This window comes from Sinocyclocheilus grahami, unplaced genomic scaffold (genome assembly GCF_001515645.1).
Source record: "Sinocyclocheilus grahami isolate Dianchi unplaced genomic scaffold, SAMN03320097.WGS_v1.1 scaffold1416.1, whole genome shotgun sequence".
Taxonomy (NCBI): domain Eukaryota; kingdom Metazoa; phylum Chordata; class Actinopteri; order Cypriniformes; family Cyprinidae; genus Sinocyclocheilus; species Sinocyclocheilus grahami.
Window position 1 is genome coordinate 112,914 of NW_015506595.1, and position 18,365 is coordinate 131,278.

The window sequence follows — 18,365 nt, forward strand, 5'->3', positions numbered from 1 at the left end:
TTTTTCTTTATAAATACGCAGCTTTTCACTTCTCCAGATGTTAACTGATGGACTGGAGTGGTATGGATTACTTGTGGATTATTGTGATGTTTTTATCAGCTGTTTGGACTCTCATTCTGACGGCACACTTTCACTCCAGAGCATCCATTGCTGAGCAAGTGACGTAATGTTAAATTTCTCCTAATGTGCTCTGATGAAGAAACATACTCATCTACATCTTGGATGGCCTGAGGATGAATGCATTTTCAATTTTCATGTTAACTGTTCCTAAGTGTAATGTGAAACGATATTAAGAATACTGCAACTTAATGCTTTAACACAAAATGTTGTGTAACTTATGCATAAAATGGTAACAGCGACCTACTGTAAAAGAGCAAAATGTTTAAGCAAAGTGCTGACACTTTCATTTACAATCCTCAAAACATAAGTGAAATGAATAAATCCTCACTAGCACGTATTTCTGTTTTGCTGATAAAGCGGTTATAAAATCCCGACAGAAGTGTAACTCAGGCCATGACTCTAAATTTTCACTTCACTAAAGATCCGTCTCCAAGGGATCGCATGTTTCTAATGCAGTGATAGGCCTACTGCGGAGACACATTTGTTGAAAACATCATTAAAATTTAAATTCAACATAACACGGCATTTGCAATGCACTCTAATGTATTTCTGATTTAAACCATGATTGTTGTTTTTGTAACATGTAGGCTACATTGTTCTGATTGAGTAATGTGTCACTGTAAATAATGTGTGCATGGCCAAATGTTTGTCTGTTCGTGTGATGAATGGGTTTGTGATCAATGCATGTACTTATGTGACTGAGTTAATGCATGTTTGTCATAAGAGTTAATTATTGTGTGTGATAGAATCAAATGCGCATGTTTGCATGATGAATGTGTTTTTGTCGGTGTGATAGTATTACTTCTGCGCGCGCACTGGCATATCATGTGATTCGTGTCATATGATCGTCGCTGTATAAGTTCATTAGCACGCGGCTGGACAACAGTTTCAGTGCCGCAGGTGCGCGGAAGGACGAGAGGGACACGCATTTGTATCCTTGCGTCTGGTCAGCAATCACTCCCGTTATATATCGCTGTCTGTCTGTTGTCGTAAGGATGCGTGCGCTCGCCGTCATTGTTTTGTTGGCGTTCATCGGCGGGTCTGCGGCCGACACTCCGGCCAACTGCACCTATGAGGACCTGCTGGGCACCTGGATCTTCAGCGTGTATAATGTGGGTCACGATCGAACCATCAACTGCTCTAGCACAGGTCAGACCAGGTCACACTATCTGAATCAGTGCGCTTTTGTCTTCCACACGGAAGATCAGTTTTACTTTCGGTTTCACGCTGAGGTCTTCAGCTGAACATCTGTGCCTCTTTTTAATATAATAGACCTGATTATAGGTGTTCTACTAAAATGATGCGTTAAGGATGTACTTTTTGGATACTCTTAATAACACTGGTACTGTGGTCGTACCATGATTGTACAATGATTAGCATTGCCATTATACTTTTGTTTGATATTTACCATGTTACTGAATGATCACCGTGTTCGTATACCATAGTATTTCCAAGTTACTCCAAGTCAAAAAAACATGGTTGTAGTAGTCATAGTAGTATTTTGTTGGTGTCAGTCCATTAGAGAATATTTTTTTCCTAATTAACAACATTGTATGACTAATGCTGTCTGAGTACAACAGTAAACTTGATTGTTATTTTTGATAAATATTGTATGTAGTGTTTCCTTTCCACATTGTATATGTTGGGTGTGTTTTAAAACCTAGTAAACTGCCCAGAAATGTTGTCTATGAAGGCATCAAAGATGCATTTGAACATTCAAAAGCAGCTTCGTTAGTATACTTTGACATTTACCATGCTACTGACTGAGCGATTACTGTTCAAATGCCATGGTATTTCCAAGTTACTCCAAAGTTATACCATGTCAAAAACATGGTTGTACGATATTAATGTAGTGTTTTTGTTAATGTCAGTTCATTGGAGCATGCTTATCTTAATTAACAATACTATATTACTACTTTAATTCTGACTGAGAATACAAAAGTGTGAACTTAATTGTCATTTTTGGTTTATATTGTGTGTATATAGTTTCTTTTTCCTATTGTAGATGTTGGCTTTGTTTTAGAAACCGAGTGAACTGCCTTCATAGGCAGCATTTGTGGTCATCATAGGCGCATCTGAACATTCAAAAGCACATATGATGTACAGAATGCTATATATAGGCAGGTATTGAATTGCAGCCATTGTGTTTGCATATCACCAAAGCTACTTCCTTAAGTTTCTAAATTAAACTCCATTGACTTTTAAACAGGAAAGTCTGTGAAAACGGTGACCGTGGACCTGCAGAAACTGTCTGTAGCTGTGGATGATCTCGGTCACACTGGCTTCTTCACTCTCATCTATAACCAGGGCTTTGAAGTAGTGATCAATGACTACAAGTGGTTTGGGTTTTTCAAGGTAAGTGATGAGACCCTTTTAGTCTCGGTAACGGCACATGGCTGGTCAGATGACTGTGACTTTTATAACAGAAGGGAAATTCTGACATCAACTCTTTTGTGTTTCTGTTCTTTATTGTACTGGTGTCTAGCTCAATAAATGTGGGATGATTTTACACATGCAATTTTTATTTATTTTTTTGTGAGATCCTGTGTTATTTTAGTATTAATACTATTATGGTATTTAGTAGTATTTGGAATTAGTGGGTTTTTTTTTTTTTTTTGCTTTGCCATTTTAGTACTTCAACTTAAACTTACAGTAGTTTCCAAGGCAACTTTTTAAACAAGTGTTTTATTTAATCTACCAAAAACAAGAAAATGTTGATTTATTTTAGTTAACAATAACAACACCGCGTTCAAACAATAAGAAATCAACCAAATATGAAGACTTTGCCCTTCATATACATTTTTATGAATGATTTTAGAATTAGACTATTTATGTAGTTTTGCATAACCCTAGTATTAAAAAGATCACATGATGTTGTTTGGGAATCACATAAAATGCTTAAATCTATTCATAATAAATGTGCTTTAACAGTAATGTTATTGCATTGAGTATTTCTTTTTCTCTGTGTGTGTCTAGTATTCTCAGCAGGGTTCAGAGGTGACCAGTTACTGCGATCAGACGCTGCCCGGTTGGGTTCATGATGTTTTGGGGAATAACTGGGGCTGTTTCACTGGGAAGAAAGTGCAGCCCATCCAACCCCGAATCGACCACAATCACATTCTTGGATTCCAACACAAACTGTAAGTGTGTCAGCAGTTTGTGTTTCTCACTTGTGAATCGATTGTCCTTTAATTGCTCTCTATATCTTGATAAGATCTCATGTGATCATCAACCTTGAGTGATTGATGCATTTATTGGGTTTCATGATAACAAACCTTTGATCTCTAGGCTCATGAAGCTGCCATACACAAACGACATGGGGTTTGTGGATCAAATAAACTCAGTTCAGAAGTCTTGGAAAGCGACAACATACAGTCTCCATGAGACCCTCACCATACAGGAGATGCTGAGAAGATCAGGAGGACATGCCTCTCGTATACCACGGTACGCTCACTTTAACTGGTGCAGTCAGGGCTTTTGTGAAATATAAATAACTGATGCCTTTAGACTTGAGTTATTGGAGTTCATAAATGTCTGGTGTGATTTAGTTAGAAGCATTTTACAGTAAAAGTAGTTAACTGCATAGGTGGTTCTTCTTCTGCAGAATATTGTGTACTGAATATTAAGAGCAGCAACATTTAATTTGGAAGATAAATGGTCATCTCCAATTTCATGTCAGTTTCTCTCTCGCTCTCTCTCTCTCTCAGACGTGTAAGGCCTGTGATGGTTTCTGCAGACAGTAAGATGGCAGCCGGTCTTCCAGAACACTGGGACTGGAGAGACGTGAACGGAGGCAATTATGTTAGCCCTGTCCGCAACCAAGGTGTGTGTGTTGAGAGTAAGAGGAAATGCTGCAATCAAATGGTTGCTTCAATCTGTCCTGTATTGCTCCGAGTTGAGCAAGTGATGTATATCAGAAACCTCTTGGTGTTCTTTACCATCTGCAGTCGAGTCCTGGGAATAGCTTCAATATGCTGCTATCGATTGATTGTTTTCACTCTAATCCAGGAAGTGTGTGTTATTGAATGATGTAGCTGTTCTTGCTATAGACCAGAGCCTGATAAATGATGCTAGAAACACTACCAGAAAATTACAAGCTTTTTATCTAGTCTGTGTTTGGCTATTGTTTATTTTTACAGAAATTTCCCCAACAAACCTAATACAGTACTTTTATTTGTTTGTTTGTATAAGTGTGTAATAATAATTTTTATTATGTAGTAGAAGTAATAATAATACAAATAATTGTGAAGTAAGGCTTCTGGAGAGGAGCCCATGGATATTTAATATTTAACCTTTTAATATTTACAATTTAAATTACGGAGTGTCTATTTACACTAAGTGCAAATAGCCCGCCTCGTTGGCAGAGGCTGTTTACACTAGCGCCGCCCACCAACATGTGATTGGACTAGTCAACATTACAACAGACAGTCGTCAGCTCCAGTGGCGCAGATGGTAAAACGTGTCGTATTCATTTTGTCGCGATCGACCCGGGTTCGAATCCGCCTTTTGACGAACTTTTTTTTTTCTTCTCCCTTTTCAAATTTCACATTACATCAGAAAAGCATTTATTTTCAATGAAAATGAAGGAAATAATCAGAAAGTTGAAAAAGTATCTGGTAGGGTTAGGGAGGGCTTTTGTCCCAATAAGGTGGAATCCATTTAATAATTTGAGTTAAAATGAAAACTTAAACTCTTAAGTTATTGCATACTGTTTTATAATGTACTACAATACTAAGGTGCAGATAATTGCCACTATTTGCAATAAGTAGCATAAATAGCAGAAAATCCTGCTATTTTAACATGGTGTAAATAGAATCTATAGCTATTTGCACTTCGTGTAAATAGCATCTATCGCTAAGAAAATATGCTATTTTCACTTGGTGCAAATTGCCTTTAAATTATACACAAGCCAGAGTGTTTTGTTTTTTGTTTTTTCCAGATTCCTTTAGACCATTTTTGTTATTAGTATTATAGAATTTAGTGATTATTTTGATTTGGCTTTTTATATTTTTAGTTGACATTTTATTTGTAATTTTAGTAACTTATTTTTTATTTTTATTAGTTGCGAGTTTTGTTTTTCTTTTTATCTCAGTTTTGGCATTTACTGTAATTCAAATTGAAGGAGTTATAAATGGTGCCTTGACACTGAAATAAGTGAAAGTTTTTCATGTAATTTATTTTCCTTTTTTTTTCCATTAAGCTTTTTTTTAATTACCACAAATGTGGTGGCGTTTTTAAATGAACAATAATGCTGAGTTAAAGCAATAAAGTCAACAGAATGGACTGGTGTTTTCTTTTTATTTATTTATGCCACTGATGCTTTTTGATTTTCGCTTTGTCTTGTTGGGTCATTACTAGTGGGACCCAATGGTTAGCATGAGCTAGTTATCCTCCACTGGTACATGCAGTAACTACACCATCTTGTTTTAAAATGTATTTCAGAATTAGCCATGTATTCTAAAGACATTTGTGGGAAATGGATATTTTTGGCCTGAAGTGATTTGGTTTAAGGTCTGTGGTCCCATGAGCAAGATAACCAGGGCTCATCACTAGTTTGTCTGTTTAAAGCCTTCTTATTTCTTAGTCTTAAGATGTCTGACCATCTTTGACACTAAGCTTCTAATCACAATTTGACTTTTGAATACTACTGTTGGGTTTACAATCTCATCTTTCCTAGTCAGTCGTGATGAGAAACACAAACTGATATAGTCTTGCTGGTTGCTTCTCTCTGAAATAAGTGAGGAGATGATCGGCTCTTCTAGCACTGGTTGATGTGTCTGGAGTGGCTCGTTCCTTTCAGAGCCTGATAGTGTCTCACTTTTGTTAAGAGCTCCTTCAGATGCTCTAGACACATTAGAAGAGGCATGAGAGGATTAAAGGATAGTTCTGTAAGACAAGGAAATGAGGTTGTAAATTGACATTTTTCATCTTTAAATGATTTCCTCGCTTTCTTTCTCCAGCTCAATGCGGCAGCTGTTACTCTTTCTCCACTATGGGAATGCTTGAAGCTCGAGTCCGAATCCAGACGAACAACACGCAGCAGCCGGTGTTCAGTCCACAGCAAGTGGTGTCCTGCTCTCAGTATTCTCAAGGTAAAAGCACGTGTTGCTGCACTTAGGCAGTGTTTAATGTGAGCAGTATCTGTGCTGAACTTCACAGGGCCTGTCTGCGTATTAGCAGTTATAAAACTGTGAATGTTTGCTTTTCCAGTACCCTCAGGATTATGGTTACACAATCCGATTGAGATCAGAATGGGTTCTTTGTGTAAATGTTTGACTTTGGGTTCCTCCTCCTCCCTGTTGGTTTTATAAGATTTAAAAAGATTTATTTCTTTAGGGATGTAAATTTTTTTATACTTATTTACATTATTAATTATTTAAGCTGTTGTTTTAAATGAGTAAAGTTTCAGGATGAAATTCTCATTTTAATTGCATTTAAGTGAACTTGTCCTTTATAAAATGTAATGGGAGGATGGATTGGGAGAGAAATTAAAGCATGTTAAAGGGATTTTTTTTATTTAGCTATTGTTTTTAATGATAAACTGTATTAGTAATAGTGACATTTTATTATATACAGTAGTTATATTATAAAATTGTTGCTACCAATGTTTTTTTTCTATAAATGCATGCTATTGTTTTTAATATGATGGCTTTTATTATTATTATTATTTGTTATATTCTAAAATTATTGCTGCTAAAAAATGAATTATTTTTATCATGAATTATAATTTTTCTGATCTAAGCTGCAAGTTATTCTGATCCATGGGCGTCGCTAGGCCATTTTTAGGGGGGCTATAGCTAAATGACTACTCAGCCCCCCTAACATTTTGCGATTATCGCCATAAACTGTACACAAAATCGTGATCGCCTTAGTCCCCTTAAAAATTTAATATGAAAACGGCAGCATACTTCGATCGGCTCCTCCGTTCTTCAATCAGCAGACCGCAGCGGCTCCGTGCGAGAAACAGAGGAAAAGGTGTGTGTTTATCGATAGCCTATACTGTTATAAAATGTCTGTGCAGTTTTGTCATAAATACAGTTTACAAAATATCATGGGAGAGCAATAATCGGTTGGTTCCCCATCTACTGTAGCCTAAGTTTTCACTGCGTTCACCCCTCATCACACCACAGCGGTTTCCTCCAGCGAAAATGAAGCACATATGAACGCATACTTTATAAAACGATCATGTTGCTATTTTCATTTGAAAATTTAACTTTCAATATAATGCATTCCAGTGCATGTGGCAAAGAGGTTTGCATAGGCCTACTTGAGAAGGAATACTAGAAATGCAAACTATAAAATTATGTTGGTAACCTACAGTAAACGGGTTGTGTGTGACTTGAATTTGGCTTATTCAGTACTCGAATGTTATACCGATCCATGCAATACAGTGGAATACTGCAATAAGTTTAGTATACGACTATTAATCAATTTTTTAAATTTATTTATATATATATATATATATATATATTTTTTTTTATTAGGCTATTATTATTATTATTATTATACCCTCAGTGGGGGCTGAGCCCCCCTAAAATGAAAATCCTAGAATCGCCCCTGTTCTGATCTAAGTCAGTTTACTTTTTATACAATTGATTATAATACTATTGTTTTATATAAAATTATAATAAAAATATTGTAAGTTATGTAGATTATGATTATAAACAACAATTTTGTCATTCCCAGTGTTATTTTTGTATCTACATACTAGCACTATATATATTTTTTGTTTAATATTTAGATTTTTCTGCTTTTATTATTAGTAATTTTAGGGGTTTTTTGTTTTTAAATGTCTATATAGTTGTTGGTGTATTTGAGTTTTAGTTATTTTAGTACTTTTGGTTATTTTCGAAAATGAGAAGTGTTACCTTAGGAACTAGCTAGTTTTACTATAATTTTATTTCAGTTAACATTTATTTCAATTATTTCAATTATTATTTTCTTTAGGTACTATAATAACCCTGGTTCCTCCCCTCTCCCCCCCCATAAATGTTGCAATTAATTGAATATTCTGAAGTTAACATTTTGGATTTTAGTCTATTTCAAATTTACATACATATATATAATCTCATTTTATTTTTTTTTGTCTTTTGTACAGGTTGTGATGGAGGTTTTCCATACCTGATTGGTAAATACATCCAGGACTTTGGCATTGTGGAGGAGGATTGTTTCCCATACACCGGGAAAGATTCTCCCTGCAAAGTACCTGAGAAATGCACGAGGTACTACGCCTCTGATTATCACTACGTGGGTGGGTTTTACGGCGGCTGCAGCGAGGCGGCCATGATGCTGGAGCTGGTCAGGAACGGCCCCATGGGTGTGGCCCTGGAGGTCTACCCAGATTTCATGAACTACAAGGAGGGCATCTACCATCACACCGGCCTCCGTGACTCCATCAATCCGTTTGAGCTGACGAATCACGCCGTGCTGTTGGTGGGGTATGGAAAGTGCCATAAGACTGGCGAGAAGTACTGGATCGTGAAGAACAGCTGGGGAACCGGGTGGGGCGAGAATGGGTTTTTCAGGATCCGTCGAGGAACAGATGAATGCGCCATTGAGAGCATTGCTGTAGCCGCTACACCAATCGCCAAACTTTAGAGAGTGTAGACTAATTGGTCAATTGAAACGAGCACGGCCTGGAGAAGTATTTTGATAATCACAATTCTGAAAAAGGGAAACCGGTGTTGTAACTAATTTGTTTTTGTGAAATGACCTTTTCAGGTCCCTTTTAGTAGCAAACAGTTTGAACGTGAAATTACAAGTCTCTTTAGATTTGATTCGCTCTCATTTCCCAATTCTTCTTACATTATGAAGCTTGAAACTAAGTTAATTTTGGATTCAAGGTTCTCCTCTTTGGTTGTCATCTTGGTCTTGTTCCATGTGAGTCGACATCATCTCTGTCTCCATAGCTTTTGACTTTCTCTTGCTGACCTCTAGAGAATTTATTAATCTTCTGTGCCTTTTACTGTTCTTTTTGGCAGCCCTTTAAGGAATAATGGTGAGGCCATTTTAGTTTCTGCCTCTTCAAATTCCCAGTTATCATCTTTCTCTGAGCCACCTGTCCACTTGAAAACTCCTGATTCGGCCTGTCTTGGGTCACCTGTTCTTTCAGTTGTTGCTGTCACCCAAAACCAACCCTGTCTAGAGTGTAGTTATGGTTTTAAATTGATCTAAAAATCTTAATTTTTGTAGGTCTTGTCTCTAGATTTGCAGTGCCGTGTTTTGTTGCAACTGACCTGCTGCCTCCATCTGTTCATAATCTTCTACTTCAACACACAAAGTTGTTCTGTCCTTTTTTTGCTCCGTTTATGTGGATTTCCACAAGGATTGTGTGTATGACCAAAAACAGCATTTCAAAAAAATAATTCCCTCCTTGTTGGATCTGTGCTAATGAAAGTTGGGTGCCTTCAGGTGCTGCAATGTGGCTCAACTGCTTATAATGTGTTTTTAAGAAAAGGGATTTTAGATTTTCATTGATCCATGTGAGCTCTGAAGGTCACATTTGCACTCTGCCTTGTCAGTTTTTACACCACTCTTTTAATTGACAGTCAATTTGTATTTAGAGAATATCAAGTTGGCAATTGCTCTCAGGAAAATCAGTACTTGTGATTTTAATGAACAATCACTTGAGTCCTTTGCCAACCGTTAAGCTGCTCGGGACTATTTGAATCCAATCACAATCTTAGATTTTTGCCTTTTTTGCACCTGTATGTGTGTCATGATTTTTAATAAAGTTGCTTTTAAGGTACTTTTGCCCTCAGGTGTACTTCACTTTTGTATAGCCTAAGTGGAAAGAAATGCATGAAGTCAAATTTGTATTTATCCCATAAATGAATCCATTTGAATCGGTTTTCATATTAGTTCTGTCAGCTCAGAATTCAAGTGGGCTTTGGTCATTTGGGATGTTAACTACATGCCATGGTCTAAACATGGTATGGACAATTGCTTTAGGAAACCGTGGTATCATGGTTCCATGATACATGTCCAAAAGTCTGTTTGTACCCGTTTAACCATATTTTGGGGACACATTTGTACACGTAAGTGAGCTAGTTGAGTTACATTACTTAAGGTATGTCCACATCTGAATGAAAAGAAAAAAAACCATTAAACAATGCAGAAACTTAAGTTACCTCTATATAAAAACAAATCAAGTCTGTGTCCCCATTTAGACAGATAAACGTTTTTGTTTTACTGATGACTGCTTTAGTATCAGGTTTAACAGGCAGCAAGTATGGTTACCATGGTATATTGGATAGTCCGTGTAAACTTATTATAGAACTTACACTTAAGTCTTCGCACATTTTTGTAATTGGTGAAGAAAACTTGCCAGTTGTTGAGGGCGTGATCCTCACACCTACTACTATGGTAACTACACTTCAGAGCGGTGGTATTTTGTGCTTTTTGTTGTTTAATCGAACAGTAGTTTTAATTCTGATCTTTTACGACATCTGTGCTTACCATGGTGATGGAGTTTCAACAGGCCCCTCCGTCTCTGGTCTCATGCTCGACTGAAGAGTCACAAGTTGCGCTTTTCTCTCCGCGGGGCGTTTCTGTTTCTTCCCTCAGAGTCTGACCGCGGATCACGCGTCCATGTTCGGCTCCGTCTCACACAGCCATGCAGAACCATCACCTGAAGGAACACTTGTATAAAATCCTGGTGATCGGGGATCTGGGTGTGGGGAAAACCAGCATCATCAAGCGCTACGTGCACCAGAACTTCTCACCGAACTACCGCGCGACGATCGGCGTGGATTTCGCGCTCAAAGTTCTCAACCTCGACCAGGAGACCGTCAGACTACAACTCTGGGACATCGCCGGTAATTTTTTTTTTTCCCATACATATTCTTCTGGGCCTAAGATTTTAAAGTTACTAAATAAATAATAGGTACACAATTTTATAAATGCATTAATTTGTATAGTCATATGTAGCCTACAGTCTTAGACATTGACATGTGCCTAGTATTTTACGTTATTTTTCTTTACTCTTAACTTGTCACAACGTTGTGAATAACTTGCAGATTATTCAATTTTATTGCTTTCTGGTTTTCTTTTTGATATTAAAAGCTGACCCCAAAAAAGCCCATATAGGCTAGAGTTTTGCAATTTCATATATAACATTTTATATATAATTTATATAAAGGCTTTATATAACTTTATAATGTTATGTGAACCAAACTTATTCAAATGTGTCGTAATGTAATTACGAAGCCGCATTGTTTTATTCTCAAGTCTCTTGAATAACGTCGCTCACGCACGCTCGCCCTGTCATGTGTTCGTCGCTCATGTGAGGGAGATTTCCACCTAAACAAACCAGAAGGAAAACAGGAACGTCGTTGTAAATATATTAAAATGAGCAGGGGCATCAGAGAGGAGCGTGATTTGTCATGGTTTAGTCGTTCCCAAGAAAAAGCCCCCAAATCAACTCGATTATAGAGGTAGGCTATTTAAGCACTCAACGTTTACATGACTGAATGTCTTTCCATTTAATATCGAAAAGCTTTTTATTGTAAAGAAAACATGCCATCTTTTGTTGTAAATGGCAACTATTTCTCAGCTGTTGGACTCATTTATTATAGGACGTCTCATGTTGCTGCACTACCCAGCTAACAAAAATATGTTCAGGGAACGTTTTGCCATTAAGTTATGAGGAAATTATTTCTGGATGTTCTCTAAAAGTTCAAAAGGTCCACTTTTTAAAATGTTGAATTTTTTTTCTTGTTTATGCAGACATTAAGAGAACATTCCATTTTAGAATTTTGCAAACATTATGGAGTTACTTTTCAATATTCTCTGAACATTCTGAAACAAGTAGCAACATTTCAAATATGTACAACTACAATGTTTCAGAAAGAAGGGAAAAAAAACATTCCATGAACAATGCACAAATAATGGTTGTGTGCTAACATTTTTAGAATGCTGCTAAAGACCACAAAAGTTCTTGAGAATTTTTATTCATAACTTTGAGAGAACATTGCCAGAGAGTTCTTAGAACATTCTCTGTTAGCTGGGTCGTTTCCATTGCTCTCTTCATAGTTTCTCAGTCTTCACTCTACTGCTCCAGTAACTTCTGACACTAATCCTGAGCACTGAGCTTGAAGTTTTTCACTGGAGCTCAGTGGAGCCATTGGAATGTGCTTTTCCTCATTAACGATATCCAGGCTTTAGTTCGGACCCTTGGAAATGTGTACAAGAATCTCAAAGTACGATCACGGGGCTCGGAAAAAGCAGAAAGACTGAAATTATCTCGCATTCACCCAAGGCTTCAGCTGAAAATAAACCTCTCACTGTTGTCTTTGTGTTCTGCTATGATCACCATGGAGTCACGGTGAAATGTGTGTATCTTCTTGACCTATATAGCTGGTGTTTACAGAAGACTCTTGTGCGGTTTGTTCTGATTCAATTTCTTCTGCAGGCCAGGAGCGTTTCGGAAACATGACGCGGGTGTATTATCGAGAGGCCATGGGAGCCTTCATCGTTTTTGACGTCACCCGGCCATCGACATTCGAGGCGGTGACGAAGTGGAAGGAGGATCTTGACGCCAAGTTGAGTTTATCCAACGGCAAACACGTGGCGGCCGTGTTGCTCGCCAATAAGTGCGATCAGGGCAGAGATGTTCTCACTAACAATGGCATCAAAATGGAGCAGTTCTGCCAGGAGAACGGCTTTGTGGGATGGTTTGAAACTTCAGCCAAGGTACGTCATGAATTATCATTTAAAAACCGCTTTCATATCACCAGCAGAGTCTTCAGATATTCAATGTGATGTGCACAGAGGTTAAAAGGTTGAGTGAAAGGTCATAGTATGATCTAGTTTCCATTCTGTTGGTTTGCGATTTAAAGGGGTCATATGATGCGATTTAAATTGTTCCTTTCTCTTTGGAGTGTTACAAGCTCTTGGTGCATAAAGAAGATCTGTAAAGTTGCAAAGACTAAAGTCTCAAATCCAAAGAGATATTCTTTATAAAAGTTAAGAGTCAGCCACGCCTACCTAAAACGGCTCGTTCTAACACGCCCCCACATGTCTACGTCACTGTGTGGGAAGATTTGCATAACACCGCCCAAATGTTCACGCAAAGAAAGAAGGCATAACTTTTATTCTCGCTGTAGTATTGTTGCCGCCGCCATGTCGTGAAGACGCTGTGTGCTTCGTTGTGAAAGCGAAACTACATTGTTTGGTCTTCCAAAAGAGGACGATATCCGCTTCGTCATGCCTGGAGCTGATCCGTGCTGGTCGCTGAGGAAATACTTCAACTTTGTGCTGTGGATCGCCGGATCTGCTTTCACCGCGGACGAAGCGGAGTCCAGCCCGGGGTCGTCACATGTGGTTGCCGCAGGCATCAGAATATGGTAAGGAACGTAACATTTTCGTCACACGCTTGAGGAATTCGGCCAATCACAACACACTGGATAGCTGGCCAATCAGAGCACACCTCACTTTTTCAGACTGAGTTTTGTAAAAATCGACATGTTTCAGAAAGGCGGGGCATAGAGGAGAAACAATAATGTACAGTATGTGGAAAATGTTTTTTTTTTAACCTTAAACCGCATAAACATTTCATTACACCAAATACACAAAATAATGTTCTTTTTAGCAGCATCATATGACCCCTTTAATTGGTTGAAAGAATCATTTACACATGGCGTAAACAAGAATCCATGAATGATTGTGTGTCGTGATAAAAAAAAAAAACGGAAATGCAGCTTCTTATCTCACAATTTTGACACTTTTTTTTCTCAATACTGAGTTTGTTTCTCACAATTCTGATTTAAAAAAATAGAGATGTTAAACTTGCAATTATGAGAAAAAAAAACTGATTTCAGAGATAAAGTCTCAATTATTTTCTTTCTTTTTATTCCATTGCAGAAAAAACTAAACAAAATTGTGAGGTATAAACTTGCAATTTTGAGAATAAAAGGCAGAATTGCAAGAAACTTTTAAAAAAAAATTTGGAATTGTGAGATTGCACAAAAAGTCAGAATTGTGAGATAAAAGTTGCAATTACCTTTTAAATTTTTTTTTAGTCCATGGCAGAAATAAGCCTTGTGCCGGTTAAATTTCTGCTCACCAAGACTGCAGTTATTTGATCAGAAATACAGTAAATGCCGTAATGTGAAATATTATTGCAGTTTAAAATAACTGTTTCCTATTTGCATTTACTGTAAAATGTCATTTATTTCTGTGATCAAAGCTGAATCTTCAGTGTCACATGATCTTCAGAAATCATTCTAATATGCTGATTTGCTGCTCAAGAAACATTTCTGATCATTATCAATGTTGAAAACAGTTGTGCTGCTTCATTTTTTTGTGCAAACTATCATACATTTTATTTTTCAGGATTTTTGATATATAGTAAGTTCAAAAGAACAGCATTCATTTGGGATAGAAAAATTTCGTAAAATTATAAATGTCTTAGTCACTTCAAACTGATCAATTTAATGCATCCTCGCTGAATAAACTCTTACTGACCCCAACCTTTTGAAGAGTAGTGCATGCAAAGTGAATGAGCTGTTAGATTTCTCCTTTTGTGCTCCAAGGAAGAAAATGATAACAGAATTCAAATTTTTTGGATGAGCTATGTAAATCAGTAGTGAATCGGGTGTGTTTGTGTGTGAAGATCATTAGAGCAGACAAAACCGCTCACACACGTTCTGCTGACTCAGTCCTTCGGCTACAGTACGACGTGAATTTTCACAAGCTAATTAATGCAGTCACAGCCAGAGACGAGGTGTGTGAACACTGACAGGAAAGGTACTATCACTCTCTCTCTCTCTCTCTCTCTCTCTCTACAGGAGAATATTAATATAGATGAGGCTGCGCACTGTCTGGTGAAGCACATTATAGCTAATGAGAATGATCTGCTGCAGTCAGAGGTTGCAGACACCATCTCGCCACAGCAGGAGTCCAGCCGCGGAGGAACCTGTTCTGCGTGTTTCAGGTCCTGAAGATCTCCAGAGGAGCGCTTCTCCATTCAACCTCATCCTGGCTCTTTCAAGTCTTCATCACGTGTCTTCTCTTCTCATCTCATTCACATCTCCTGTCGTCTCTGTTTATCTGTGTCAGTGCCGGAGAGGCGACCGTGTCTCTGTTTCCATGGTAACAAAACTTATCGAACACTCTGCAGAGCAAAAAATGTTTTAAGAGAAAGCAGTGAGAAATCCATCTGCAGAACTTCACGAGAACTTCAGGTTCCTGCAGAATCAAAACCCCAAAAGGCCAATGCTGTATTTAACCATCCATTCTTTCATTTTATTATCATTTTACTGACCTGCTTTGCTGTTAATTCATATTTTTACTGACTAACAGAAATGGGCTGAATAAGCAAAACCACCAAATTAAAAACGTTTTATTTTTGCCCACTGAGCAGAGCGAAACTTAACATTTTTCCTTTTAAGTCTAGATGTTCATGAATAATGTATGCAGGTCTTAAAAATATGAATGAATTTGAATATTTTTGGTACATGCAGTTGCAGATGTTTCTAAAACAGGGTTTCTGCAAGTTTTCTGAAAGTAAATGTAAGACCTTTTAAGACCAAGTAAAGAAAATTTAAGAAATGCGTTAATATGGTGTCTAAATGTAAATGTCTTGTATTCGCAACACTTCAAAATGTGAAAATAGTTACTTTATTCATTTCACAAAAAAAGCATAAATAGCTCACTAGAAATATGGTATATAACTTTTACTGTACCTTGTGAGATAAAAGTTGCAATTACCTTTTAAATTTTTTTTTAGTCCATGGCAGAAATAAGCCTTGTGCCGGTTAAATTTCTGCTCACCAAGACTGCAGTTATTTGATCAGAAATACAGTAAATACCGTAATGTGAAATATTATTGCAGTTTAAAATAACTGTTTCCTATTTGCATTTACTGTAAAATGTCATTTATTTCTGTGATCAAAGCTGAATCTTCAGTGTCACATGATCTTCAGAAATCATTCTAATATGCTGATTTGCTGCTCAAGAAACATTTCTGATCATTATCAATGTTGAAAACAGTTGTGCTGCTTCATTTTTTTGTGCAAACTATCATACATTTTATTTTTCAGGATTTTTGATATATAGTAAGTTCAAAAGAACAGCATTCATTTGGGATAGAAAAATTTCGTAAAATTATAAATGTCTTAGTCACTTCAAACTGATCAATTTAATGCATCCTCGCTGAATAAACTCTTACTGACCCCAACCTTTTGAAGAGTAGTGCATGCAAAGTGAATGAGCTGTTAGATTTCTCCTTTTGTGCTCCAAGGAAGAAAATGATAACAGAATTCAAATTTTTTGGATGAGCTATGTAAATCAGTAGTGAATCGGGTGTGTTTGTGTGTGAAGATCATTAGAGCAGACAAAACCGCTCACACACGTTCTGCTGACTCAGTCCTTCGGCTACAGTACGACGTGAATTTTCACAAGCTAATTAATGCAGTCACAGCCAGAGACGAGGTGTGTGAACACTGACAGGAAAGGTACTATCACTCTCTCTCTCTCTCTCTCTCTCTCTCTACAGGAGAATATTAATATAGATGAGGCTGCGCACTGTCTGGTGAAGCACATTATAGCTAATGAGAATGATCTGCTGCAGTCAGAGGTTGCAGACACCATCTCGCCACAGCAGGAGTCCAGCCGCGGAGGAACCTGTTCTGCGTGTTTCAGGTCCTGAAGATCTCCAGAGGAGCGCTTCTCCATTCAACCTCATCCTGGCTCTTTCAAGTCTTCATCACGTGTCTTCTCTTCTCATCTCATTCACATCTCCTGTCGTCTCTGTTTATCTGTGTCAGTGCCGGAGAGGCGACCGTGTCTCTGTTTCCATGGTAACAAAACTTATCGAACACTCTGCAGAGCAAAAAATGTTTTAAGAGAAAGCAGTGAGAAATCCATCTGCAGAACTTCACGAGAACTTCAGGTTCCTGCAGAATCAAAACCCCAAAAGGCCAATGCTGTATTTAACCATCCATTCTTTCATTTTATTATCATTTTACTGACCTGCTTTGCTGTTAATTCATATTTTTACTGACTAACAGAAATGGGCTGAATAAGCAAAACCACCAAATTAAAAACGTTTTATTTTTGCCCACTGAGCAGAGCGAAACTTAACATTTTTCCTTTTAAGTCTAGATGTTCATGAATAATGTATGCAGGTCTTAAAAATATGAATGAATTTGAATATTTTTGGTACATGCAGTTGCAGATGTTTCTAAAACAGGGTTTCTGCAAGTTTTCTGAAAGTAAATGTAAGACCTTTTAAGACCAAGTAAAGAAAATTTAAGAAATGCGTTAATATGGTGTCTAAATGTAAATGTCTTGTATTCGCAACACTTCAAAATGTGAAAATAGTTACTTTATTCATTTCACAAAAAAAGCATAAATAGCTCACTAGAAATATGGTATATAACTTTTACTGTACCTTCACACTGCAAAAAGTGCTTGTTTTCCAGTGCTAAAGTCTGAAGAGTATTTCAGAAGAACAAATGTCTGCCAATGGTCTCAGAAAAATCAACTCCGTTCAAAGGGAAAACAAGCTTTGTTTCCATTGCAGATATTTGTTCTTGTTTTAAACAAACTCACTTCGTTCAGTTTCTCAGAAAACAAGACTTCATATGTTCAGTTTGCTTCTCAAGTGAATGTATCTTGATTTAAAGATGTTTAGATATTTGTATTAGAAAACAGCTAATACAAATACTTAGTCATTTTTGTAATGCATGTAACATGAAATGCCATGACTTTATCAATTAAAGTCTTTCTGCATTGATTTAAGGCCTTAATTTGTGGAAGGGCCAATGATGAGCTTTTTAAACCCTGTCAAATGTTGTGATTTCTACTGTTTGTCATTTGTTTTAAACACTACAGTGCCATCAGCCAACAACATTTCTTTTATTTATCGAGTGTCAGTGATATATACAGTGGGTACGGAAAGTATTCAGACCCCCTGCATGTATGATGATGTCCTGTAAATACCCCAGTATTTACCCAATACAGCATAAGAGTTCAGAGTTAAAGTATTAATAAACAATCTTTAATAAAGTGTGTGTGTGTGTTCCCTCTGTGCTTGTATTTCTCACTGCTGTTAGGATCTTGTCCTTTCTCTTTGGAGTGCTACAAGCTCTTGGTGCATAAAGAAGATCTGTAAAGCTGCAAAGACTAAAGTCTCAAATCCAAAGATTGCTATTGACTGTTCTGCAGCGCAGAGTACCACGTCGTGTGTGTGTGTGTGTGTGTGTGTGTGTGAACAGGAGAGTGAACTGTCTGTCAGAAAT

General features: G+C 37.3%; 2 protein-coding genes across 2 annotated transcripts; both read left to right on the top strand.

The window, feature by feature from the left end:
- Positions 1-941: 941 nt before the first annotated feature.
- LOC107570111 (dipeptidyl peptidase 1-like) lies at positions 942-9,845 on the top strand. Its single transcript, XM_016256311.1, has 7 exons — positions 942-1,269; positions 2,330-2,475; positions 3,097-3,260; positions 3,409-3,564; positions 3,828-3,943; positions 6,081-6,212; positions 8,219-9,845. The coding sequence occupies exons 1-7, from the start codon at positions 1,116-1,118 to the stop codon at positions 8,716-8,718; spliced, it is 1,368 nt and encodes a 455-aa protein (XP_016111797.1). The 5' UTR covers positions 942-1,115; the 3' UTR covers positions 8,719-9,845.
- A 739-nt stretch (positions 9,846-10,584) lies between these two features.
- Positions 10,585-15,665, top strand: LOC107570108 (ras-related protein Rab-38-like). The gene is made up of 3 exons (XM_016256306.1): positions 10,585-10,937; positions 12,533-12,813; positions 14,910-15,665. Exons 1-3 carry the CDS (start codon positions 10,736-10,738, stop codon positions 15,060-15,062), a joined length of 636 nt encoding a protein of 211 aa, XP_016111792.1. The 5' UTR covers positions 10,585-10,735; the 3' UTR covers positions 15,063-15,665.
- Positions 15,666-18,365: the final 2,700 nt, after the last annotated feature.

What these genes read in the sequence shown, in the direction of transcription:
- LOC107570111 (XM_016256311.1), top strand. Translation starts at nt 1,116, where the DNA reads ATGCGTGCGCTCGCCGTCATTGTTTTGTTGGCGTTCATCGGCGGGTCT. An exon ending in CTTGGATTCCAACACAAACT is followed by an intron (nt 3,261 to 3,408) that starts GTAAGTGTGTCA and finishes TTTGATCTCTAG; the next exon opens with GCTCATGAAGCTGCCATACA. An exon ending in CTGCTCTCAGTATTCTCAAG is followed by an intron (nt 6,213 to 8,218) that starts GTAAAAGCACGT and finishes TCTTTTGTACAG; the next exon opens with GTTGTGATGGAGGTTTTCCA.
- LOC107570108 (XM_016256306.1), top strand. Translation starts at nt 10,736, where the DNA reads ATGCAGAACCATCACCTGAAGGAACACTTGTATAAAATCCTGGTGATC. An exon ending in ACAACTCTGGGACATCGCCG is followed by an intron (nt 10,938 to 12,532) that starts GTAATTTTTTTT and finishes TTTCTTCTGCAG; the next exon opens with GCCAGGAGCGTTTCGGAAAC. An exon ending in GGTTTGAAACTTCAGCCAAG is followed by an intron (nt 12,814 to 14,909) that starts GTACGTCATGAA and finishes CTCTCTCTACAG; the next exon opens with GAGAATATTAATATAGATGA.